Genomic DNA, 27263 nt, shown 5'->3' on the forward strand with positions numbered 1-27263 from the left:
ATAACTGTTTTTTATTTTAATATATTTTAAAATGCAATTTATTCCTGTGATGGTAAAGCTGATTTTTCAGCATCATTACTCCAGTCTTCAGTGTCACTTGATCCTTCAGAAATCATTCTAATTTGCTGTTTTGCTGCTCAAGAAACATTTCTTAATATTATCAATGTTAAAAACACTCGTGTTGATTAATATTTTTGTGAAAACCATCATCTATTCTTTGATGAATAGAAAGTAAAAAACTTTTCAATTTTAAATTGAAATCTTTATAAATGTCTTTACTGTCCCCTTTGATCAATTTAATGCATCCTTGTTGAATAAAATAATTATTTTTTATTAATTATTGGTGTAAGTTTGTAAGTTTATTAATTACCCCAAACTTTTGAACAGTAGTGTATATATTATTGAATCCAGATAAGATAAACTTTAAAGAAAATATACTTTAACTTTCTATAGATTTCTATATATTTAATTCTCTCAAATGTACAATACTATGGCTTCTTATCAATGTCGAACATTATATTACAGACTAATACTCCATCCATCATATACGACCACATACATTAGACTAAACAATACTGTAGTTTGACTCACACAACACCATCTTCAGCAATAAACAAAAACACCATCACAGTCAATTGCTGAATTAGAATTACAGTGCAGTTCAAAACATACACTGTGTAAACACCATTTCAGTATATTTTTCCTTAGTCACTTTACATTTAAGAAGAGCAGCACACATTCAATTTTAACAGTAAGATAATGTCATTTGTTTTTCGACAAACTGTCGCTGGGAAGTGTATGCTTATGAAAATGATCGTTCATTGCAGTGCTTCACAAGAGGCACAATTTCTTTATCATAATGCATATTTCAAGAGTCATGTACAGAATAACTCCAAAAAAACAGCACTGGGTTGAATCTTTTTGGCTACATATGTTGTGTGTGGCCTTGCATAGGGCACATGGAAAAAAGGCCAAGAGAATACTGAGATCCGTATCCATTGAGTGCACAAATTACTTAAAAAAAGAATGTCTGCAACTTGAACGTCACGTCCAAAATAAGAACAAAATGCACCTCTATATATCATCCCTGTCTTGGTTATTATGCTGTATTGGTGCTTTTTTTATGAGGGAATTTCTGTGCAATCCCATAGGGCACATGGGCAGCGATGGCACCCATTTCTGCGGCACCTTCCACGTGGAACATCTGGTCATCGAAGTAGATGTGGGGCCGGATTTTCTCCAGCATGGGGCCTTTTGGCGCGCCGGCCAGGAAAAGAGCCTCGTCTATCTCTAGTCCCCAGGCACGGAGAGTCTTTAAGGCACGGATGCCTGAACTGGCTGCACTGCGGGCCGTCACGAGGTAGGTGCGGATGGGACAGTCCAGACGGTGGCCTTTAGCATAGAATTTCTTCTGAAGCTTCCCAAGCAATTCTAGGAAACCCTTCAGCGGCCCCTGTGAGGTGGACAAAATCATTACAGTATGTATTGTAGCACATATCCACTAAACTGAAGAACAAGGATGTTCAGTCATGCTCTTGGAGCTTTATATAACATATTATATCTGCTAATTTAAAGGTCAAGTGTGTCATTTTGCACTGTACTCCACTAGGGGCAGCAAATGCAAAAAGTATCTTTTTTCTTTTCACAAAAATGTGTCCTCCACCCATATGCCATTGAACAGAAAGTCCCGCTCCAAACTCATTCCACTGGTTGAGCCAATAATGCTGTGTCAGGCTGTGAACTAGGATACTTAAACAAGCAGAAAATGTTTTAAAAGTGCCACAGCGTTACACTTTTGGGATCGGACAAAACATAATATATATATATATATATATATATATATATATATATATATATATATATATATATATACACTCACCGGCCACTTTATTAGGTACCCCATGCTAGTAACGGGTTGGACCCCCTTTTGCCTTCAGAACTGCCTCAATTCTTCGTGGCATAGATTCAACAAGGTGCTGGAAGCATTCCTCAGGGAGTTTGGTCCATATTGACATGATGGCATCACACAGTCGCCGCAGATTTGTCGGCTGCACATCCATGATGCGAATCTCCCGTTCCACCACATCCCAAAGATGCTCTATTGGGTTGAGATCTGGTGACTGTGGAGGCCATTTTAGTACAGTGAACTCATTGTCATGTTCAAGAAACCAATTTGAAATGATTAGAGCTTTGTGACATGGTGGAAGTAGCCATCAGAGGATGGGTACATGGTGGCCATAAAGGGATGGACATGGTCAGAAACAATGCTCAGGTAGGCCGTGGCATTTAAACGATGCCCAATTGGCACTAAGGGGCCTAAAGTGTGCCAAGAAAACATCCCCCACACCATTACACCACCACCACCAGCCTGCACAGTGGTAACAAGGCATGATGGTTCCATGTTCTCATTCTGTTTACGCCAAATTCTGACTCTAACATCTGAATGTCTCAACAGAAATCGAGACTCATCAGACCAGGAAACATTTTTCCAGTCTTCGAGTGGTTATTTCAGTCACTGTTGCCCTTCTATCAGCTCGAACCAGTCTGGCCATTCTCCTCTGACCTCTGGCATCAACAAGGCATTTCCGCCCACAGAACTGCCGCTCACTGGATGTTTTTTCTTTTTCGGACCATTCTCTGTAAACCCTAGAGATGGTTGTGCGTGAAAATCCCAGTAGATTAGCAGTTTCTGAAATACTCAGACCAGCCCTTCTGGCACCAACAATCATGCCACGTTCAAAGTCACTCAAATCAACTTTCTTCCCCATACTGATGCTCGGTTTGAACTGCAGGAGATTGTCTTGACCATGTCTACATGCCTAAATGCACTGAGTTGCCGCCATGTGATTGGCTGCTTAGAAATTAAGTGTTAACGAGCAGTTGGACAGGTGTACCTAATAAAGTGGCCGGTGAGTGTATATATATATATAAATTACGGTAACATTTTGTTTATTCTCACTTTTAAGTTCTTGCTTATTAGCATGCATATTACTAGGATATTGGTTGTTTATTAGTACTTATAAAGTACATATTAATGCCTTATTTTGCATGATCATATTCTACATCCCTTAATACTACCCCATACCTAAACTTAACAACTACCAAACCTAAACTTAACTAACTATTAATAAGCAGTAATTAGGGGTTTATTGAGGCCAAAGTTGTGGTTAGTTAAAGGGATAGTTCACTTTGAAATTAATTTTTGATATGTTTTAGCTTACCTCAAGGGCATCCAAGATGTAGGTGTCTTTGTTTCCGCAGAAGTTTCAATTTTGATATTTTTAGGTCAAACCGTTCTTGTCTGTCAGTCATATAATGCAGGTCTATGGTCACCACCTCAAAGAGCATGCACAGAGAAGTCCAAATTAAACATGATTTAATGTCTCGTAAATGTAAGTACACATTGATGGCTTAAGACACGAAACGAGCGGTTTGTGTGAGAAAACGAACAGTATTTATATAGTCTTTACCTCTTGTAAACACAGCCACGTCCAAGTGATCTGAGGGCGCGGGCACTTCGGTCTTTTCCGGCAAGCGCCGGAAATGATCTCTCGCGGGTGTACGTCACTCATTGTTTTCACAGAACAGAGATTGTAGGTAAGACGGCTAATTAAAATGGTACTAATTTGCGCTTATCCGGAATGTTTAAACCGTCCTAAAAGAAAATTAAAAAAATAAAAAATAAAACAATTGTATGAGTGACATACACGCGCGAGAGATCACTTCCAGCGCTTTCCGGCGCTTGCCGGAAAAGACCGAAGCACCCGCGCCCTCAGATCACTTGGACGTGGGTGTGTTTACCAGAGGTAAAAACGATATAAATACTGTTCGTTTTCTCACACAAACTGCTCGTTTCGTGTCTTAGGCCATCAATGTGTACTTACATTTACGAGTCATTAAATCATGTTTAATTTGGACTTCTCTGTGCATGCTCTTTGAGGAAGTTACCATAGACCTGCATTATATGACTGACAGACAAGAACGGTTTGACCTAAAAATATCAAAATTGAAACTACTGTGGAAACAAAGACACCTACATCTTGGATGCCCTTGAGGTAAGCTAAAACATACCAAAAATTAATTTCAAAGTGAACTATCCCAATAGTGAGAATTGGACCCTATAATCTAAAGTGTGACCAAAATGACACGCATCACCTCTAAACATGTAGCTTATTTCTATTCAAATGGGTAACCGTGAAATTGCATACATGATCTAACAATGTGTTTTCATTTTCCCTCTCATGCTCGAAGAACTTGTCCAGGCCGTGGGCTTTAAAAATACGCTCAGACTCATCGGAGAAGAGAACAGCGTCGCCATCAAATGCCACTCTCAGCTGGGTCTCAGACACCTCGATTTGTTTTTCTGACATAAACATGGTGGCTGCTGCAATCCCTGTAAAAAAACGCAAAGACAAAAGTAAAGTTTACCAGCCTAAGGGAAAAGCAGTGTAATAAATGGCATTTCAAGCAAATGTTCTTTAGGACCCATTAAGCCTCAGCAAACCCAATAGGTCATTGGATTGTTAGACATTCGGTCGATATGGATTTCAGTGCTTTCCCCCATTTCAGTTAGTTTTAATTAGAGTATTTTATACATATTTATTTATGTAATTATTCATATAATAATGATGTGAATCTGTGATACTAAACAGAGCAACATATGGTGTTCATATACTCACACTAGGCGATCTGATTCTGAACCTACTACTTGTGTGTGCGCTACTGTAATCATTACAACAACAAACATCTTCTATTTCTACCTGGTTAGTACACTTTTTAATTTCATTTTTTAATTTAGTATATTAAGGTTAAAGGGAATAATCATGCACGGCCTCTGTACAAGGCAACCGTGCCTAGAGTGAGTTCACCGAAAGGATCTTTAAATGGCAAGAGCAATTCCTTTGGAGGCACTTTGACCACTAAGTAATTCGACACTTTTCATAATTCAAAATTATTGACAGGTTACCTCTCAAATCACTATCTAAATATACTAGAAGTCTAAAGTCTGTAAAGCACACCTGTTCAGATTTCATATATGTTTTTTCTTTGCTGTGCTGTGTCAGTGAGACTAAATATTTGTACCTGTCACGGTTCATGAATTTATTGTCTCTTTCTCGTCTCGTGTCATCGTTGTTATGTGTGTGTGTGGGCGTGGTCCGGATCATTATCGCTGATCAGCGGTGACAGCTGATCTTCACTAGCGGCGCCAGCTGCAGCTACTCATCGCGCCTTCTTATACTCACGGTTTTCTCCCTTTCATTGTCAGATCGTTTGTGAAGTCTTCTCGTGCTGTGTCCTGTTGCCCGAATCCCGATCCTGTTTGACGTCCTGTTGTGCTTCAGTCTGGCGTGTTCGTGAGTCGGTGTTCCTGTTTGGTGTCACAGTGTGTTCCTCGATCCTTGTCTGGATTACATCACCTGTTTCTTCACGGACTTTAACCATTTCATCACCACCATCCATCCGTGTTGCCCATCGAGGTCCCTGCGCCACTCAACTGCCACCGTGTTTGTGTTGTCTACATCTGACTGTACCACCAATAAATATCCTTTTACTTGCATTATTGCTTCCTAGTTTTGTATCATGACAGAACGATCTGACCACCAGATGGAAGCAGCAAGTGGTCCTACGATCACTCTGGATGAGTTCATCGCCAGCAGCAATACCAGAATGGATTCCCAGGAGGAGAGCCTCACAAACACGGGTCGAGCAGTACAGGCTCTAGTGGTCGAGCTCACCCAGCAGCTTCAACATCTGAGAGCTACCACTGCGCCACCCACACCGCCAGTTCCTCCCACACCACCTGAATCCCTCTTCCAGTCAGAACCTCGCCTGCCTGTTCCCGAATCGTATTCAGGAGAACCCAGCTACTGCAGGGCATTCCTAACACGGTGTTCCATGCACTTTTCATTACAACCGAGAAGCTTCAGCAACGAACGATCAAAGGTAGCGTTTGTCCTGACTTTGCTGACTAGAAGAGCGGCGTTATGGGGAACGGCGGTGTGGGAGAACCAGGATCCATGCTGCAACTCGTTCCAGGCACTCTCCTCCGAGATAAGGCGAGTGTTCGACAGAGATGTAGCCGGAAGAGAGGTGGCCAGGATACTCGCCGACCTGCGTGAAGGTGACCTATCAGACTATTCCATTGAGTTTCGGACCAGAGTGCCACTGGAACGAGGAGGCGCAGTGGGACATGTTGCTGCTTGGGCTAGCTGACCGTGTCCTTTAAATTCGCTCACAAACTCCAAATTCCGATCAGGTTACTCACGCACAAGATTTCAGTCCACGCTCTTAATGGTCAATAACTTCCCACTATTTCTCTCACTACCGGACCCGTTACTCCCATCACTTTAGGCAACCGTACGGAAACTCTATCATTTCTCCTCATGGACTCTCCACTTGCACCTGTCGTTCTTGGTCACCCCTGGTTAACCCATCACAATCCCAAAGTGGACTGGCGCCTGAAGTCTGTTTCCGCATGGAGCAATCAATGTCATGAGTCCTGTCTTGTGTCTGCTTGTCCGTCTGTACCTGTTTCTGTGTTTTAGGAAGAGGCAGTGGATTTGTCTAACGTGCCCGCAGAGTACCGCGACCTGAAGGAAGTGTTTAGTAAGTCTCGTGATGCTTCTCTTCCTCCGCATCGTCCTTACAACTGTGCCATAGATTCACTGCCAGGTAAGTCTCCGCCTAAGGGCAAGTTATATTCGCTTTCTGCTCCAGAAAGGGAGGCTATGGAGAAATATATTTCTGATTCTCTAGCAACGGAGTTCATCCGTCCTTCCTTATCTCCAGGGGGGCGGGGTTCTTTTTTGTGGGGAAGAAGGATGGTTCTCTGCGACCTTGTATTGAAAACCAGGGGCTGAACAGCATCACGGTAAAGAATACTTATCCTTTGCCGTTGATGTCTTCAGCCTTCGAGAGGTTGCAGGGAGCATCGATCTTCACAAAATTGGATTTACGTAATGCATATCATTTGGTTCGCATAAGGAAGGGGGATGAATGGAAGACTGCTATTAACACCCCTGGGGGCACTTTGAATATTTGGTTATGCCGTTCGGTTTGTCCAACTCCCCAGCAGTCTTCCAGGCTCTCGTCAATGACGTGCTGCGATATATGGTAGATCCTTTCCTAGGGTACATCGTTTCATCTGAGGGAGTACGTATGGATCCTGAGAAGGTTAAGGCTGTGGTAGAGTGGCCAAATCCAGATTCCCGTAAGGCCCTACAGAGGTTTCTGGGGTTCACCAATTTCTACCAGCGTTTTATTCGCAACTTCAGCCAACTAGCCACACCTCTGACTGCCTTGACCTCCCCCAGAACTACGTTCAGGTGGTCAGACACAGCTGAGACTGTGTTTGCCAAACTGAAAGGCCGTTTTGTTTCAGCCCCCATCTTGATAGCCCCTGATCCTTCACGTCAGTTCGTGGTGGAGGTCGATGCGTCAGAGGTGGGGGTAGGCGCAGTGCTATACCAACGTTCTTCCACAGATGACAAGATGCATCCCTGCGCGCTTTTGTTCCATCGTTTATCACCTGCCGAACGTAACTATGACATTGGTAACAGGGAGTTGTTAGCAGTCAAGTTGGCGTTGGAAGAATAACGTCATTGGTTAGAAGGGTCGGGGGTACCTTTTATCATTTGGAGCGATCACAAGAACCTGGAATATATCAGAACCGCCAAAAGACTAAACTCCAGGCAGGCTCGTTGGGCACTTTTTTTTCGGTCGTTTTGATTTTTCTCTCTCGTACCACCCGGGTTCCAAAAACATCAAACCCGATTCTTTATTGCGCATTTTTGACCGTTTCCGAACGCCCGTCTACTCCCGAGTGCATTTTACCTGAGACCCTATTTGTCTCCACACTCACACGGGAGGTCGAATCGAAGGTCAAGACGCCCTTAGAGGGGGTAACGCCTCCGCCCGGTTGCTCACCGAATCGGTTATTTGTGCCGGAGGGATTACGGTCTGACGTCATTCAGTGGGTTCCAACGTCATTGTTCCAACGTGGCTTGTCATCTGGGAGTTAACCGCACTAGTTTTTTGGTCAAGCAACGATTCTGGTGGCCACTTATGGCTCGCGACATTCACAGTTTTGTTTTGGCTTGCTCGTTTTGTGCCACTGGGAAGACTTCCAATCGACTATGGCTGCGTTCCAGTCCACTTTTAGACACCCACTTGCGAACTTCCCTAAGCACTTCCCCTCGGGGGAATCCCTGCCGCCATTTTGAAGTGCGTTCCACTTCGTGAAGTGGACAAGGGAAGTTTATATGGACAGACACTTGTTCCCTCGATTTTGTCCGAGGGAGCGAGTCTACTTCATATGTACACTTCAGGCAGCTCCATATACCACAATGCAACACGATTGTGACGTCACCGCAGATCTCGTCTAATCACCACCACCACAAACAACTCTGATATATTAATTATATATATATATATTTAATTTAAAACAACCCAAACACACCTATATACATTTGGATGCTGCATTAAACAAATCCTTAAAGGAAATTTGAAAAAAAATAATAAATCAACTCCATGGCTGATTCCAAGTGATCAAGGGCTTAGGACGTTCCAATTCAGCCAATTGCAGTTTCCGCCAGTAGTGGGCACTCGTGCAACGTAAGCAATGACGTACATCCGAGTGAACAAGACGGAGGGAAGTTACCAAGTGAAGGGCATGACAATTTTGGACTGGAACGCAGCCCCCCAGACGGGTTACTTCAACCACTGCCCATCCCTTCGAGACCCTGGTCCCACATAGCGCTAAATTTTATCACCGCCCTCCCAGGGCAATACGGTCGTTTTGACCGTGGTGGACCGGTTCTCGAAGGCGGCCTATTTTATTACCTTGCCCAAATATCCCTCAGCCAAGGAGACAGCGTTGACCATTGTGGACCACGTCTTTCGTTTACCTGGCCTCCCGATGGACGTGGCTTCCGACAGGGGACCCCAGTTTGTGTCCAAATTTTGGCGAGAGTTTTGTAAATTACTGGGAGTGACTGTCAGTCTGTCCTCAGGGTTTCACCCCCAGAGCAATGGCCAAACCAGGTTTAGGCCACCAGCCACCAATATCCCCCAGTCTAGAATCCGAAGTCGCGGTCCCCTCCGCTCACGCCTTCGTCCAGAGGTGTCACCACACATGGAGTAGAGCCCATGAGACTCTGCTCCAAGTGGGGGCGCACACCAAGGCCAAAGCCGATCGCCACCGGTCTAAGCCTCCCGTATACGTCGCTGGTCAAAAAGTGTGGCTTTCAACCAAGAACATTCCACTCCGCTACGTTTCTAATAAGCTTGCTCCCAAATTCATTGGCCCGTTCACTGTCACCAAGATCATTAGTCCGGTGGCAGTCCGCCTCAATCTTCCTCCGGCTTACAGGAGAATTCATCCCTTTCATGTGTCAAATCTAAAACCCGTGTTTCATTCTCATATTAATCTGCCTGCCCAGGTCCCCCCCCCCACCCCCCACCCCCCCACCCCGCCGCGACTCATAGATGGGGAACCTACTTATTCGGTTAATCGTATTCTGGACTCAAGACGGAGGGGACGCGGAGTTCAGTACTTGGTGGACTGGGAGGGTTACGGTCCGGAGGAGAGAAGTTGGGTACCTGCTAGAGACATCCTGAATCACTCTCTTTTCGATGATTACAATCGACAGGTAAGAGAGTCTGGGAGGGGGGGTACTATCACGGTTCATGAATTCATTGTCTCTTTCTCGTCTCGTGTCATTGTTGTTCTGTGTATGTGTGGGCGTGGTCCGGATCATTATCGCTGATCAGCGGTGACAGCTGATCTTCACTAGCGGCTCTAGCTGCAGCTACTCATCGCGCCTTCTTATACTCACGGTTTTCTCCCTTTCATTGTCAGATCATTTGTGAAGTCTTCTCGTGCTGTGTCCTTTTGCCCGAATCCCGATCCTGTGTGACGTCCTGTTGTGCTTCAGTCTGGCGTGTTCGTGAGTTTGATTTCACAGTGTGTTCCTCGATCCTTGTCTGGATTACATCACCTGTTTCTTCACGGACTTTAACCATTTCATCACCACCATCCATCCGTGTTGCCCATCGAGGTCCTTGCGCCACTCAACTGCCACTGTGTTTGTGTTGTCTACATCTGACTGTCTGTACCACCAATAAATATCCTTTTACTTGCATTATTGCTTCCTAGTTTTGCATCATGACAAAATACCAATTCTGCTTCACATACTATACTTTTACTCACCATTTGTAAATCCAAATTGATTGAAACCTTTGTAAGCAACTACATTTTGTCATTCTAAATATTATTGTGGCGAGCAGGACGAGGCCGAGGGCCGTGAGAGAGCGGCGCGAGGCCAGTGGCGTGATTACTGTGTCACTCATTATCAATCACGCCACCGGCCTCGCACCATTCTCCCACGGCCCTCAACCTCGTCCTGCTCGCCACAATTATATTAGCATAATATCAATGGTCTCTTGTAAGCATCTCTAAAGGTGAAATGTGTACTGCTTGTTACACATTAATGATGCATTTCTCTTGATTTACTGAATGTAAAAGACAACAAGATGAAGTACTTGCTGCATGTGTTATCTCATATGTACTAACCTTCAGCAAGGGCTTCCTGAACCTTTTCAGCATCGGCAGACAGGTACAAGTTTGTTTGCCACGCTTTCAGGTACCCAATGGGGCTGCTACCTCCTGTCATGACGAACCGCTCAATGAATAGATCTGAGGACAAGAGAATAATATTAATCAGCAATTAACATTTTCATGAGAGCCAGTTATTATTACATTGATATTTATGCATTTGGCAGATGCTTTTATCCCAAGCGACTTACGGTACATTGCCTTCAAGCTATTGTTACACATTTTATCAGTTATTATCATAGCCAGCACCTTAATGCTTTTTTTGTTTTTTTGACAATTCTTATTTAGGTATAAAGGCATTTCCATGTAAAATAGAAAGGCTTTTATATGACTGGAATCTTCCTCTCACATGAGTGTACGTTGAAATGCATTTATCTATTAGCTTCATTATCTGTAAGTACTATTTACTGAAACTTTCCTCAAATTATTTAATCAATGTATCACCATTTTCAATGAGAAGGTTTCCCTATTGAGACACCTCAGTTGAACTGTTTAACAGATGGAAAGCTTGAGACTGGTGAGAAATGTTGGGGTAATGTGCCCCTTTTAGCCTTTGAAACATTAGGGTATGAGTGCCAGCTCTTTAAGACATTAGCAGCAGGTTTGATTTACATGACATGTCAAGCCAAGTTTGCCCAGGAGTAAAGTAACTAAGGGATCATTATCGTAAAATGAACCCTGATCAGGATCCTGACGCACATTGGTGGGATCTTGTATCATCCTGAAGGGGGTTATTTTGCAATAATAATAATTTTACAATAACTGTACATTATCAAACATATATGGCTACTCAGTGGGTTATTTTAAGTTATTTTATCATGTAAAAAGAAACTGCAGAGTGCAATGGAAGACATGAAACCAAATGACAGTACCAAATAGGACCTAATATACAGTTTAGCCTCATTATACAAAAATATGCAACCAGCAAATGCTGTGACTGACTAATCAGAATCAAGAATTCCTGAGAGCCATTAAATTACAAGATATATGCAGACCAGAGATGGCCTAAAGAACCTAAATGATATATTTTTAAAAAAGGCTCAGGATATTTAAATGCCACCACAGTCACATCACATTAATACAATGTTGAGCTTTGATCCAATCCATCATTTTGGTTGAGATTGACATTTTAATGTTTAAAGTATGTTGGATCAGCATTGAAATTTTGATGAAAGCCGACAGCACACATGTGGGGGCAGTGATATTGAACTAACATTGATTTGTTGTTGTTGACCACAAGATCATGAAAGTATAGGTGTGTTCAACTTGGAACAAGTTGAATGCGTGTAGTATGAGTGTAATCTGGATGTACTAAATTCGCCATGCTGTCATTATCACGTGACCTACTACTGTCAGTTCGGTTGTGTCACTCACTGCCATTCACAAATCCTCTCCTGTGGCCTCATGGGATATTAGTCCATAGTATGCACTTCTCACCCGAAGAAGTAGGTCATCCCTGTACATTTTGCCACACTATAAGTACTGTGAATTCAGACATACTTCTTCAGTCACATTCTGTTTTTTTGCCTACTATTTGCAATTTCGGAATTGATTACAGCTCAGCTGGAACGATTGGACACCCTTGCCACAGTGCTTCTATTTGTAAATGTTAATTGTAGAAACCATATTGATTTTGATAAAAGAAAAATATATTGGCCCGGCCATTCTTATTTGTTGTATTCTTTTATATAATTGCAGTCATGGGTTTTGTAGGCTCACATTTATCTCCTAACAAACATCTAACATTTTTTTGTGGTTCAGAACTCATAGTTCTGACTTCAAATGCCTCTTGAAACATCAGTCCATATCCGCATTTTTGTTGTTTTGTCTGAAGAAAGGCCAAAAGATGGAGAGATGTTTGTTTTTTCTTCAGTTAGCCACCGGGACGATCAAAACCAGTCCAGCTGAGGCGCTACAGGGAACTGAGCAGGAAGTGGCTGGTTTGTGCTACAAAGGTTAGAGGTGTCACATGCATCTCTGTGGGAAGATATTATTGGCCAGCTGGAGATTTATCTTCTAAGAAAACATTTGCATTTACAGTTTTGTGTCCTTAGAATCATGTTGTTACTTTCCATCCCGTACTTTCAACTTATTGATTGATCGTACCAGTCTATTTGTTTTACGGTTTTGTTATTGATTTGATTCAGATTTGACTGCCTTTTCTAATATGAATATTCATATTCTGTTTTGTTAATATGAGCATAAATATTTTTCCGCCGGCGTGTGTCTAACCATCAGACTTTACATGTGTTCACCTGTGACATCAGATCTTATTTCCATTAATACTTTCTGAGAATGGCTATACTCTTTCTTTGAACAAAACCAACTAATATTTAAATCTCTTGATAGGAACAATACAAATCTTTTTAAATCTCTAAATTACCTTTGAATGCTCAGATCTGTGTCTAGACAACACTATAAATACAATAGGCCTATATAGGTCTAGAAATCAGAGGAAAGCTTGTATCATAGTTTTACATCGTCATATCTCCCAGCCCCTAAACTTTTATGGTAAAGCACTAAGACACTAAGTTATGACACAACTGTTCAACTTTCTTCAAAGCTGTTTTGAAATGATTATGCATATTGTGAAAAGCACTATGCAAGTTTTTTTGACTTGACTTAATTGAAAGGTTTCAGCTTTTGCAACAGTTAATAACTGTCATACATAATCATAGTTGATTAAAAAAGAAAAGAAAAGAAAAAGATTTTATTACTCAGCATTTTTAAAACACATCTGTCCAATTTTTTATTTTATTTTTTACCTTTAAACAATGTTTTTAAAAATTAATGACCTGCCAGTGGGGTCAGAAAAATAATCTTGTTTTCCCTTTAAATTAAGTTTATTTTTCTGACCCCATTGGCAGATGTTTTTTTTTATTTTTTATTTTTTTTTATGTATTTTTAAGTAAACAAGACCTAATATTTTATGTCATCTTGCTTCTCAAGTAAATGTATCTTGATTTAAGAATGTTTAGATTTGTACTGAAAAACAAGACAAAAATACTGAGTAAGAAAATCTTTTTTTTGCAGTGGACAACTAGTGGACCTTTCTGAACATGTACATGTTTATGGATAGTATGAATCCAGGTTATGGGAGGGTGAGTAATACACTTACTGTGGTGGTTGATGGTGTTGATGAGTCTGACGCCTACGTGGGCATGGTTGTAAGTTACCAGCACAATGTCAAAAAGCTCCTCACTTTCTGGGTAGAGCTCCCGCAATCGGTTGTTTACTGTCTCCAGTGCCTGAGAAAACATGCCAAATAAGGTGTCTATCAAATGAAGAGGTGTAGAATCAATCAATATTACTATAAGGCAATGTCGTTTGAAATTATAACTTAATAATGCATTATATTTTTATATCCTTGTGTATTACCTTAACAAACGGGAATGCTGGACCAGGAGCAAAAGGCTCATTCTCGTGCTCCATCTGATACCTGAGGTACTCCTCTATTCCTTGCTCCTCAAACACCTTCTGCTCTTTCTCCGTGCGGAACATAACCCGCGATGACACTGCAATGGTGACAGCGTTCTCTGGTTTGGGCTGAATAGGGATGGTGAAAGTGCTGTGAGACATTCATCACAAACACAAGGCAATTTTGAGCATATAACGTGCAAGTATACCGGGGACCTGGTTCTTCTGTTGGCTAAAAGCATGCATGTTCTTCATAAAAGTGGTCTATATTACTCTATTTGAAAGCTTTGTGTGACAAATAGACTGAAATTTAAGTTAGTTTTCACTAATATCTTCTCTAATATCTGTTAGTTTTCACTAAAAAATCTTCTTATAGTGCTCAAATTTCACTTGTGAGTTGAATTTGCACATCTTGCATATCACAAATGGATATTAATGTTATTTATACACTGTTATAGAATGTATTCATATTTTAAATGAGCTTTTAAATGTTTTTTATTTAAAAATCTTATAGGCCTGTCATTTTTTATTTTTACATTTAAAATATTAATTTTAGTTTTTGTTATGTGGTTTTGTCATGTACATTTTTTATATTTCTATTTAGCTTTTTTTACTCATTTTAATACTTAATTTCTATTTTTTTTTTAAGTTTTCATCTAATATTTATTTTAATTATTTCAGAAGTATTAAATTAAAAAAACAATAACAATACTGCTGGATATAAGAACCAATGACATTTAGTATCATTGAATAAAAACCTGGCAAGACATTATAAAGTGATAGTTCACCCAAAAATGTTACTTCTGTCATACTCACCGTCATGTCGTTTTTAGGTGAACTATTCCTTTAATAGATCATATTTGAATAATCACATATGAAAGGAAAATTGCTAAATTACAATGTCGCTTAGGTATCGTTTTTCTTCAGATGACTTAAAAAATAGTTCACAATCCATATAGACCACTTTAGCATTCTGCTAAACATCTTTTTTTGTGTTCCATGGAAGATCACAAATCATACTGATTTGAATCATTATAAGGGTGAGGAAATTTGACAGAGTGCAGAAAGCAATTAAAAGAACAGTATGAAATGCAATAGTCATCTCTCCTAAGCAAGCAACCATGCGTCATTACAGATTATCTTGTTAAGTGAGAAGGCAAGAGTGGCGCGATTAATAAAAAGCACATTAGGATCTCCGCTTTCAGAGTAGGTCAGAGACAGGACTGATATTCAGTCAGTACTATTTCATGCTGTCACATAGATAGACTACTAAGAGTGATCCAGTGATCAAACTAAAATTCACTTCCAAGTAATGTTTTCTATCCCTGTTCTGTAATTCAGTGGACACTGCTGGTAATGTATCAAATGGTGTAGTTGGTAACGTGATTCCCAGCAGCAGAGCATAAAACATGTAGGCCTACAGTGTTTATAGTCACATGGCCCACACATCAGCTGACTGCTAGCAGCTCAGTATGTCACAGGAAACCCAGGAAGAGCAGGGCTAGTTAATTTTGGAAAGGGGCTACCGTATGACGCAGCCAGACCGCTGTGCGTGCCGTTCAGCATGCTCTCACCCGAGCGACTATACCCTCCGACCAGTGAAATGTACTGCCTGAGGGGTTATGGGAAAAGGACAAGCCTGTGTAAATTGATCTGTGATGAGTGAAAAGCCTCTTTCACCAAAGAACCGGAGACCGATTTGCCATTCCAGATGAGCCATGATGCTGTGTGTACTCTTGGTCATGCTGGGAGATCCTGAGAGGTTTGAGCAGGTCTGGGAAATGTTTTAATGATAGGGGCTCCAGTGGTTGTGGAAATGAGACATTACCGGGAAATGAGAGTGGATAAGTGGCCACTGCATTACAAAGGGAATGGGCTGTATATATGGCCAGTTGAACCAGAATTTAACTATTCAGCACACTGTTAGATGGAACATTTACTCTAACAGCCCTTTACAGATCAGGAAAAAGTGAACATTGACCTGCTCTTTATCGTAATTGTCTGAACTGCCCACTACCAGCTATATGTGCCATTTATACATTAGTGTTTTCTGAACCAGAGAGAAACATGAGGGCAAAAACACAGGGAAGAAAGTTAGACTTTTAGAACATGCAAACATTTAGGATGTTTTAGGAACTAAACAAAACCAAAAAAAAAAGTTAAAATAGAATTATTAATTTAGAATGTATTTATATGTGGGAAAAAGTCTGAAGTGTCCTTGTGACCAGTGGGACCGGGGCCCATAGGGGCCTCGGCACATTTCCAAAGGGGCCCAAGAAGACTTAAACCGGGCGGAATCAAACAGACCAAAACAAAAACAGACATTCTGACACCGAACGCACATTTCAAAGTAAAATAACTGGCTGTAGCATTGTTTTTCAGAGAAACAAGTGTGAACTTATGTTTCCTAAATATCTGCAAACATACTATGGTAATTTTTTATGCTTTAAATACTGTAGTTTTATAATTATATCTGATAATTTAATTGTAATTTAAAAAAATAGTAAATTAAACTTTATTTCCAGTTATTTCCACTCTTAGACTCAGACTTTAGGACCCCACTGTGTGTTATGTTATGGTTATTCTGCTTATTCTGCCATTTTTCTGTCTCTTGTGGTCAATCACAGGAAAGCAAAAAATGTTGAATGCATTGCACATTCATATCAACTTAAAGGCATATACCTCACTGTTAGACTTTGCCGTAATTTTACAGTTACTTACCGCAAAAAAGCCCAGTAAAATACCATTTATATTATTTACGGTTAACTACTGTAATATGCACTGCATTGTGGGTATTTTTAATGAAATTTACAGTAACTTACTGTATATGGGTATTTGCAGTACTTTACTGTTTATGCAAAAGCAGTAGTGCTACTGTAAATGCACATCTGCATTACATATGAATGGGCATATAAGCACTGTACAATTAAGGTGTAATCATTGCCTTATAATTCATGGGATGACTGCACTTTTGTTCATTGTGTACACAACTTGTATTACTTATAGGGCTATATGCATATTGTATTTATGTTTTAGGCATATTAAAATGTCATATGACAATGTTTTATAGTTTTTTCCCCCCATCTTGTTCTGCAGATGAAAATCATGAATCTGCATTCTCATTTATAAGCTATATGCACACGCTGAAAGTTAAATAAATAAAAAAACACATGAATGGAAAGATTTCAAATGAGTTCTTAGTGAGAGACCAGAGTAATTTTTATATTAGCATTTTCTCCAATAAATATATATATGTTTTAAATCCACAACTGGTTCCCATCTATGGTTCCCATACAGGCAATCATTATTTTTTTTTTATGCCAGGTAAAACAGCACACGTGTGGAGATATAAATGTATTTTTTCATTATTTTAAATATATATATATATATATATATATATATATATATATATAAACTTTGCTTACACCTCACAAAATTTAAATTGTTGCCCTCGTGCAAAGCCCGCGACAACCTGGCAGAATGTAAACTGAGGTTTGTTGTGTGACGTCACGTGTCGAGAGTGCGCGCTCATAACGGACGTCCCTGCTGAGAGTGGATCGCATCGCTAGACGCCAGCTGTGAGTTTTTCGGAGGTAAGTACTTTTTACTGAACAAATTCTTTTATACATTACTTTTACAAAGTAAACCATTACCAATATCAATTAAATATAGCTAAATGTATGAAGTATGGCTATTACAGGAGAATCTGAAGGAACTTTCCTCAAAAACCGCCATTTTCATATCCCATTTACTTAGCAGCTAACGTTAAATGTCATAGAATTGACTGACTGCCTTTTCCAGTAACGTTAGATGGACCCAATCTAGTATTTACTCAAACAATGGTTTCCCGTCTTTTTTACGACCAGATATGGCATATTTTACTCGTCAGTTAAATGTGTGTGGTGTTTAGGACCTAACGTTAACGTTAGGCCTTGCGCGTTTTCTCAAAGGCACTCTCTCGCGCTCTCTCATAACAAAGTGTACACGATGTAAGAGATGTGACGGCTACATACATATACATTCTGGATTCACTCTGCACATAACAGAAATATGACATGTTAAAATAGTAACGAATTTAAAGCAATGTAATGGCAGACTAATAGATTAATAGAAAAATATTCATTGCAACATATTTTAGAAATTCTATGTCAATCATTGGTAAAACTGTAATCTGATTGACTGTGTAAGTGATCAATCTAGCAGTCATCCTAGATCTGTGATCTATCATGTTCATAACATTATAGTCATATTAGCCAATAATCATAATGAAAAATAATGTTTCTTCTTTTTCTCTCTTTTCCCTGTGTCAAAAGGAGCTAACTACAGCTCAAAGGCTCTTTTAAGAGCCACAGCACTGAGCATCTTTGGCTTTGTAAGTATATGTTTTGACTAACTATCAGATGCATTATGTGATTAACATTGTAATGCATAACTTGCAAGGGCTCTTCGCTTACATTTATTTTTAGGAGCACTTGTGTGAAACATTTCTGATGATTTTCAGTTGTACACCTTTTTTTTCCAGGATTCTTTGAATAGAAAGTTCAAAAGAACAGCATTTAAGTTATCTGAAATAGAAAGTACTACTGTTCAGTCAGTAATTATTATAATTTTTTTGGTTGTTGAATGAAATTAATACTTTTATTCAGCAAGGATGCATTATATTGACCAAAAGTGACAGTACAAATATTTGTAATGCTACAAAAGCTTTATATTTCAGATTTAACTTTTAAGGGCTATTTGGTTACTCAGTGTACCTTTTACATAATTGTACATTCAGGCAATTATAGGGATAGTTCACCCAAAAATAAAAATACTGTCAGTAACATGTTGTAAACTCATGACCATTTCTCACACATTTTCTCTGTTTTTGTTTTTTGTTTTGTTTTTTCAGATCAGCCATCAGTGGTTTACCGGTATGGAGGCCAGTCAAGACCAACTGGGATGGTTTTTCATGCTTCATGCTTTTTTTTTGCGTATTGTCATTATCTCTGCTTTGATTTGTTATGAATTCAGTTTTGAATTCTCCTTTTGATTCTAAACTGAACTCAATGGCTCTGCGAATTGGGTAAGAGACAAACAAAAAATACTTAATTGGGGAATTTGAGAGATGAAACCATGCTGATGACCTGGGTCTGTGGTAGAGTAGTGAGTTTGATGTGTTATTAAAATCGAGGTTCTGTGGGTGATGTGGCAGTGAACCCGAGGTTACACCGTGAGTCAGTCCTAGAGCTTCTCCTGTATGATTTTGGGGAAAAATCGGGCCTATTGGATACGTCCAATATATTTCTTAGGCGCGCCGAAAGAACACCACAGACACAGTATAATCACCATGGGAAAATCTCAGAGTTGTGAAAATTATGATACGCCGGTGTTTTGCCAGATGAGAAGTTTATCTATGTATCATCTTTTTACTCTTTAATTAATTTTATAACTGTATCGTATATCTCTTTTAATTCCTTATAAAACTGTTTTAAAGTGCCCCTATTATGCTATTTTAAAGTTTCCTAATGTTGTTTTGCAGTCTCCTACAACAGGTTTAGATGCATCAAAGGTCAAAAAACTTTAATTTTCTCATAATATACATTTGCACATCACCACATTTTTTAATGATTCTCAAACTACTCGTCAGATTAATCAATCTCTCTAAATCCCTCCTTTTCACGAGCTATTCTGCTCTGATTGGCTAGAATGCTCAGTCTGTTGTGATTGGTTTACCGCGTACAGCGCATGTGTCGAAAACAAAAACGCCCATTGCCATAACAACATCAGCTGTCCTGAGGCTTCCTACACCGTAAACTGAACACAGTGACGAACAATGACGTCGATTTTACCATATCAATCCGAGCGCGAGTCCAATAATGAAACATTGGAAGAACTCGTTATTCAACCCGAACCTCCATCACAAGGACGACTCGAGCAGGACGTTTCTCAGTAATACACTACTCAGTTTGAGGTACATTGTGAGATGTTGCAACTGTAATTCCTCAGCATCAGCATTAAAGGGTTAGTTCACCCAAAAATGTCAATTCTGTCAGTAATTACCCTCCCTCATGTTGTTCCAACGAAAAGACTTTCGTTCATCTTCGGAACACAAATTAAGATATTTTTGATTAAATCTGAGAGCTGGATCACTCCTCCATAGGCTTCTATCGGATTGAAACTTGCCGGGCCAGAAACGCTGCGCAGTCACACTACGTGAACTAACTAGAGGCCCACAGAGAAGGAAATGAATAGTTGAATTAAGTCGTTATTTATTTATTTTTTTGCGCACAAAAAGTATTCTCGTCACTTGATAAGCTTAAGGTTGAGCCACTGTAGTCACTCTGATTATTTTAAATAGGGATGCACCGATCCACATTTTTTCACTTCCGATCCGATCCCGATACCTGAATTTGGATATCGGCCGATACCGATTCTATTCCGATACCAGAGCTGTTTGCTTTAATATTATTATTATCATTATTGTTGATTTTATATGATGCTGAAATAAACTCCTCTCAACATGCAAGTATGATATGTACGTATGTATGCATGTATGTCCCAAAAGGCAACTTTATAGTATAAGTATAAGGTCAGAAAAGGAAGTCAGAAAAACAGGAAATCCTGTTCACAGGAAAAATCCCATTCTGAAATCAAATATGCAACTGTAAGGGTTTCAAATTGATTGTCATGTCAATATTTATTACATTCCCAAAATGTCAAATACTTGAGTCTTGAAATATAAGAAACGTGCAAGTGTAAACATCTTACACACACACACTATCAATAAAACAGTGTGCATCTGAACAGCACAAATCAAGTACACTGGCTCTTGTAGCATCAACAAATCAAGGTTTTAAAATGTCAAATATTAGAAATATAGGAAAAGTGCAATAACTGTAAACATCTTAAGGCCCTTGCACACTGAGTCCGAAATCGTATTCGTGATTCAGTGGCTCTGAATTGTCAAAACACCATTCAAACTGCTTGCTACGGATGCGAAAAACGCAGAAAATCGAACCCGATTCAAATTTATTATTTTTTTGACGGACGAAAGTTTCAGTGGCAGTGTGCAAGCGTGATTGACATAACGTGAGGACTTATTTATTTTTTAAATCCTCGTGCTCTTTAACGTGGTGCTTTTTTAAATGTTTGATTGCGTTCGTTGTGTTGACCGACGCGAGGGAGCTTCCACCTCTCTGAATTACGGCTTTGCAAACATTGCTTTTTGCTGTCTTGCTCTGCAGTGTTTCCAGTGTGAAGTTTTTCCACAGCGGACATAATGCTGCTCAATGCTTTCCTGCTAGCTGGCTGCAAACTGCGGAATGGATTTCCTGAGCGGAGGCGTGTCTCATAACTCTGTGTCTCATTGAGCCGCGCCTCCGTTCAGGAAATCCATTCCGCAGTTTGCAGCCAGCTAGCAGACTAGCCGGCAGGAATAACTTTTGGAGTCATTTCAGCAGACAACGTTAAAGCGCAGACATGGCTCATGGATATCGGATATCTCTGCAGGTTGGGACGGAAAAATCCTATACGTGAATTACACTGGTCTCGGACCCGATACTGGATCGGATCGGCCCCATCCCTAATTTTAACGATGTCTTTAATAACTTTTTTGGCCCGGCAAGTTTCAATCCTATAGAAGCCTATGGAGGAGTGATCCAGCTCTCAGATTTAATAAAAAATATCTTAATTTGTGTTCCGAAGATGAACGAAAGTCTTACGGGGTTAGAACAACATGAGGGAGAGTAATTACTGACCGAATTTTCATTTTTGGGTGAACTATCCCTTTAACAAGTGCATGTCCATCAACAAACCGATTATTTTACTTGTACTTATTTATTTACAGAGTATTTTTCTAATTTATTGCGATGAACACATGGAAACTGCGGATACATTAGCCGAGCTCTAGCGTGAATGACTAATGTAAGATAAAACAAATCTTGCTCCATGCTTAATCTTTCCTCAAAGTAGTGAGAACGACAGACAATCTGCATTAATAGACACAGTTTTAGGTAATAGTGGCCCACAGCTGCTTAGCAGAAGTATTTCAGTAAGACCAGTTAGCAGGAGACCTACACAATATAAAACTCAAAACTAAGTATTTGAACACCATCTTTCAAGAGCAAGCGGTTCTCGAATCCTGCATTGAACTCAGAGATTTGAGAAGCAGTCGTCAGTAAAATAAATGGAACACAGCAAAAGTTTAGGATTATACTGCTGTGGTATCATGGTAAAGATACATTTTAACCACTGATTCTTCACATGCTCGTCCTTGAGCGGTGAAAAAAAAACTGGCTTAACGGTCACATTGTAGAGCACAGCGTCTTTTCGACATGATGCTGTCCAGCATCCACAGGAATCAGCTGCAGTGTTTGAGGTTCAAGTTTTCCGTGGTGTCTGCGCGCAATAAGTGGGCGGGCAATATGCTAATGTTTCATCTTGACGTCACAATGAAACGGCTTATGACTCGTTTGAAAAACGATTCATTTCAGTGACTCAGAGTCGACTCTTACGTTTGAAAGACAATAACTTTATATATACGGTGCACTTTCAGATTTAAAACTTTGCAGGATGTTTTCATTCACTTAGAGCTGTGTCACACACTACATGAAAGGTAATTTTCAAAAATCCATAATAGGGGCACTTTAATTTTTCTTGCTTTTATTTTGTGATTATTTTAATTCCTTACTGTGTAAAGCACTTTGAATTGCCAAAGTGTATGAAATGTGCTATATAAATAAAACTGCCTTGCCTAATGTTGCATCACAATGTAAAAAATGGATGTAATTGATTGTGACAGTGAATAAAGAATATGCTGATGTACAAGGTCTCAAGTCACTTTTTTGGGAATTTATTAAATTCAATAGCATTCATGTAAAATATAAATTAAAGTAAATTTATTTTTTCATTCTGTAAAAATATAGTGCAGTAATGGCAATTACTGTAAAATGAAAATGTGGTAAGGGCATCTTACTGTAAAATGAAATTACAGTAAGGGCATCATACTGTAAAATTAAATCACGGTAAGGGCATCTTACTGTAAAATTAAATTGCAGTAAGGGCATCTTACTGTAAAATTAAATCGCGGTAATGGCATCTTACTGTAAAATTAAATCGCGGTAAGGGCATCTTACTGTAAAATGAAATTACAGTAAGGGTATCATACCGTAAAACACATTTACAGGTAAGCTACTGTAAAGGGGAACTTACAGTAACTTACTGGCAATAGTGCTGCCAGTAAGTTACCGCAAAAATACAATAAAATGTCTAACAGTGCTTATATATCTCATGACTTCAGTTCAACATCACTAGTAGCAAACATCTATGACAACATATGTTTTTACATGTACAAGATTCAACTCATTTTTTATAGTAAAATTAATGTAATTTAAGTTGAAATGACTTAAACATCCAAGTTGATTCAACTTAAAAAAATTAAAGCATCACTCTTTTGACAAATTTCAAATTTTAATGACTTTTCTTTGTACCCAGTATAATGTCACTTAAAAACACTGTCAAATGTATTTAAGCACCATCAAACTGAGCTCTTAAGAATGCATTAACAAATTTGTTTGTGTAAGTCCATATTGTGGGTCAAAAGGTCATGCGTTTAGTAGAGCCAAGCAGAACAGATTGTTAATGAAATGGCAGAGAGCAAAATCTGCATGACCCTTTGAAAATACTTACAAAAAATATGCCTCCCTCCACCTTCCTGGTCCGTCTCACAGGTCCCTTCATAAAATAACATTTCATATCAACCTCCATGTCACAGGTATACAGATTTGTCTGTTATGTAATGCATGTAACAATACATGTGTTCTGGTTTGGGAAAGAATTGCCATGATTGGAAATGAATAGGAAAACACAGCTGGGAAAAAATGCTAATATAACAGATGAACCTTGTTGAGAACAGAACTGCATAACCATCCTATCATGATGACCGTAAAACCAACGACAATATTGGTATACTTCTGATTCAATAAGAGTCATGGATAAGTGATATCCGAATTGTGGCGCTTTGGAATGGATGTTCCTATAGACTAAGGGTTTTACCATATATATATAGATATACATAGATGCCTCATTAGCAGCCATTTCAATAGGCCGATATACATAAGCCGTCCGCCATAATGGAACGGTCAGTGAACATTCAAGAGCAAGTTAACTGAGCATCTGCAACCGTATTTAGACGCATTTATGAATATCTATAGACTTCAGCAGATGATTTTGCTACACTTAACACAATAAAACAAGACGAAGGCGTCAGCTGACACGACATTAAAAAGTACCATATAAAAAGTAAAAACATTAAAAGTACGATAGTAAAAATATGTAATATTGAGTTAATACATATAAAAACACAAACCAACACATTCACACCTGTGAAAGGTTGTCCCATTTCTTCGGGAATTTAAATCTCAGCGGTTTCACAATCAGAAGCTGTGCAATGTTGAGGATTGAGTGTTACCAGTAGCAGCTCGTCTCAGGTATAAAATTATACAAACATATATTATATGAATATATAATATATATTCATATATGACCTTTTACATGTGGCTGTTTAAGTGCTGGTTCCCATTATGACAACACTATGCATTAAAATGAATTGTAACGTCTTTAATCAACAATGCCAGGAAATATTCAACAGCTTTTTTTCTGTCAAACCACACACTGGGGGCTGGGGGGGGGGGGGGGGGTTGTTGAAGATTGAGTGTTACCAGTAGCAGCTCAGGAAACAATCTTCTGGTGAATAAACTAAATAAACGCTGTGTTTTCTTTCCCTGTTACCAGGCGGAAACAGAAACTCAACCTCTGATCCTTTGCACTGCATCCATTCTTTAAAAATATAAAGTTAGCAAAGAAAGACACCATCCCTCTTAAATCTCATAAAATAGGAGCACATGGAATTGTCCATTTCGATTTGGAAATTGGGTCTTGAGATATTACATTAAAGACCAGTTGATGGCAAACCTGGCTATGATATACTGTACAGATGCTTTCCGGTTGTGTTTTGGGTCAGTGCCATGTTGAAAGGTTAAACATTTTCCCAATCTGTGCTTAGCTAAACAAGCTTTTTAATGCTTTTTAAATGCAATTTATTCCTGTGATGGTAAAGCTAAATTTTCAGCATCATTACTCCAGTCTTCAGTGTCGCATGATCCTTCAGAAATCCTTCGAATGCTGATTTAGCGCTGAAGAATCATATATTATTATCAATGTGCAGCTCAATATTTTTGTGAAAACTATGATACATTTTTTTTTCAGGATTTGTTGTTCAATAGAAATTTCAAAAAGAAAATAATTTACTGTCGTATTTTCGTATTTACTGTCATTTTGATCAGTGTAATACTTCCTTGCTAATTAAAAGTATTAATTTCTTTCAAAAAATGAAAAAACTTCCGGACACCAAACATTTGAAAAGTAGTGTCTGTTGTAATTTTGCAACATTTATTACTTAAAAAAAAAAGTAGAATTTAAATAAATTAATATATTCATATATTACCTTTTACATGTGGCTGTTTAAGTGCTGGTTCCCATTATGACAACACTATAGTGTACATGCATCATTAAAATTAATTGTAACGTCTTCCTAATCAATAATGCCAGGAAATATTCAACAGCTTTTTTTCTGTCAATACTTTAAGGTAAAAAACCACACACTGAGATATATTCACTCACTGGAGCAAAAGGTGTGACAACTAGCCCCGGGCTCCACTACCTGCACAGATAAAAAATACAATTGTAAGTCGGGTTTTTAAATAAAATATTTTAATATTATTTCCGTCTACCGAATTACTAATATGGGTTCATGCAGGTCAAAGTTGCAAAATTGGGGGTGGTGACTTTCTGTACCCACTGCATAGTAGACAAGATCCCTGCTGGGAACAAGAACCATGAATCTCTTGGGTCAGTCTGGGGCAACTAGTGCAAGTGTTGGAAATAGGAGAATACAAGAGGATAACAAAGAGGAGAATGGCATTGCAGGTTATTAATAGATCTGGAAAAGGCCAGTGCCGCTTATAATAAGTATAGAGCTAAAGGCTGCGACGGAGAAGGGAATTATCCACATGGTGTTGACCAACTGCCTGTTGCACACGCTGAAGGAGCAGTTTTCATGTGTTAAGGAGACTGTGCCATCCAAAGTGTATTTGATAACACATCTAAAGTTCTCTAATATACAAAAACAATGCACTAGGCCAGACAAACTCTCATTTTATAAAGCTCTGCCCTTGATTGTCACTATTTTACTCACCACTACATATGACAGATGGCATTTCGATATCTTTACGGCGATGTTTCTCAGAGTCTAAATGATCTGCACCTCCTGCACCTCCGATGGCATTATCTCCTTACATTAGTAGCCTACCGTTACCTAATAGTGCTATCACCCCCTCCTTTCCCATGAAACCTGTTCTGCTTCTCTTTTATAAACACTGACACCACAACCAGACACCACAACATGAAAGGCTATGATCCTCTTTACAGATATTTTATAATTATATTTCATGTAATTATGCTATTCTCTGTGGAGGGAAAAGTGAGACTGCGACTATAAGACTGGCTTCACAGCGCCAGTGAAACACGTGCACTACTCACTGTATGTAAACATTTCACACACTAAATAGCCGTCAAAAGTGGGACCTCACCAGAAAAAGGTCAGAAGCGATAGGAAAATCACATCACAATGAATGTTAAGAGTTATACAATGCAAATGTCCATCTGATGCACAAATACACTGTGAAACACTGATCACAAATGGGACACTTACTGATTTGGGCTTCTTTGTAGAAGCCATATTTTCATGGATATCCTTGCTGTCCTCCCAGGATGCTTTGCTATCACCGTTTGAGGCTGGCGGACAGGTGTTGGGCATGGGGTCTTGCCCCTTCATGACCTGAACATGGTCAAGACTCATTCTCCCCAACGCTTCTCATTAACGACACACTGATCCAGGGCTGTATCACGCTGTGCTATTCTCTCTGTTCACATGCACAGCCTCTCTTCCACACACAGTGTGTGTTCCCAGCTTTAGGCAGGACAGTGCTGTTGGTATCCAATGGTATATCTCCTGCTTCAAGGTCTAATGGCAGTGCTGGCTTTGGTTCTGTGCGTCTATATCCTCTCTGCTCTGACGCTCTGCCTGCAATCTGCTGCTGTGACGCGGTGTGTGTTGATATCTGGCCCCTTCTCTCACCCTCCCTCCCTCCCTCCTCTCATCCCTCACTAATGCACATACTGTCCCCCTCCC

General features: G+C 39.5%; 1 protein-coding gene across 4 annotated transcripts; it reads right to left on the bottom strand.

Annotated features, from left to right (window-relative positions):
• Positions 1 to 346: 346 nt before the first annotated feature.
• On the bottom strand, positions 347 to 27199 carry nt5c1aa (5'-nucleotidase, cytosolic IAa). Of its 4 annotated transcripts, none has more exons than XM_056233936.1 (7): positions 26784 to 27199; positions 23702 to 23746; positions 13994 to 14161; positions 13818 to 13863; positions 10574 to 10696; positions 4209 to 4393; positions 347 to 1453 (listed from the first exon to the last, which is right to left on the bottom strand). In XM_056233936.1, the coding sequence occupies exons 1-7, from the start codon at positions 26928 to 26930 to the stop codon at positions 1100 to 1102; spliced, it is 1068 nt and encodes a 355-aa protein (XP_056089911.1). In that variant the 5' UTR covers positions 26931 to 27199; the 3' UTR covers positions 347 to 1099. The 4 variants fall into 4 exon arrangements, with proteins under 4 accessions (XP_056089911.1, XP_056089909.1, XP_056089910.1 ...); XM_056233934.1 differs by having other exon boundaries at positions 13734 to 13863; XM_056233935.1 differs by lacking the exon at positions 23702 to 23746 and having other exon boundaries at positions 13734 to 13863.
• Positions 27200 to 27263: the final 64 nt, after the last annotated feature.

This window comes from Rhinichthys klamathensis, unplaced genomic scaffold, assembly GCF_029890125.1.
Source record: "Rhinichthys klamathensis goyatoka isolate OS25496 unplaced genomic scaffold, OSU_Roscu_1.1 h1tg000384l_1, whole genome shotgun sequence".
In the NCBI taxonomy this organism is placed as follows: Eukaryota; Metazoa; Chordata; class Actinopteri; order Cypriniformes; family Leuciscidae; genus Rhinichthys; species Rhinichthys klamathensis.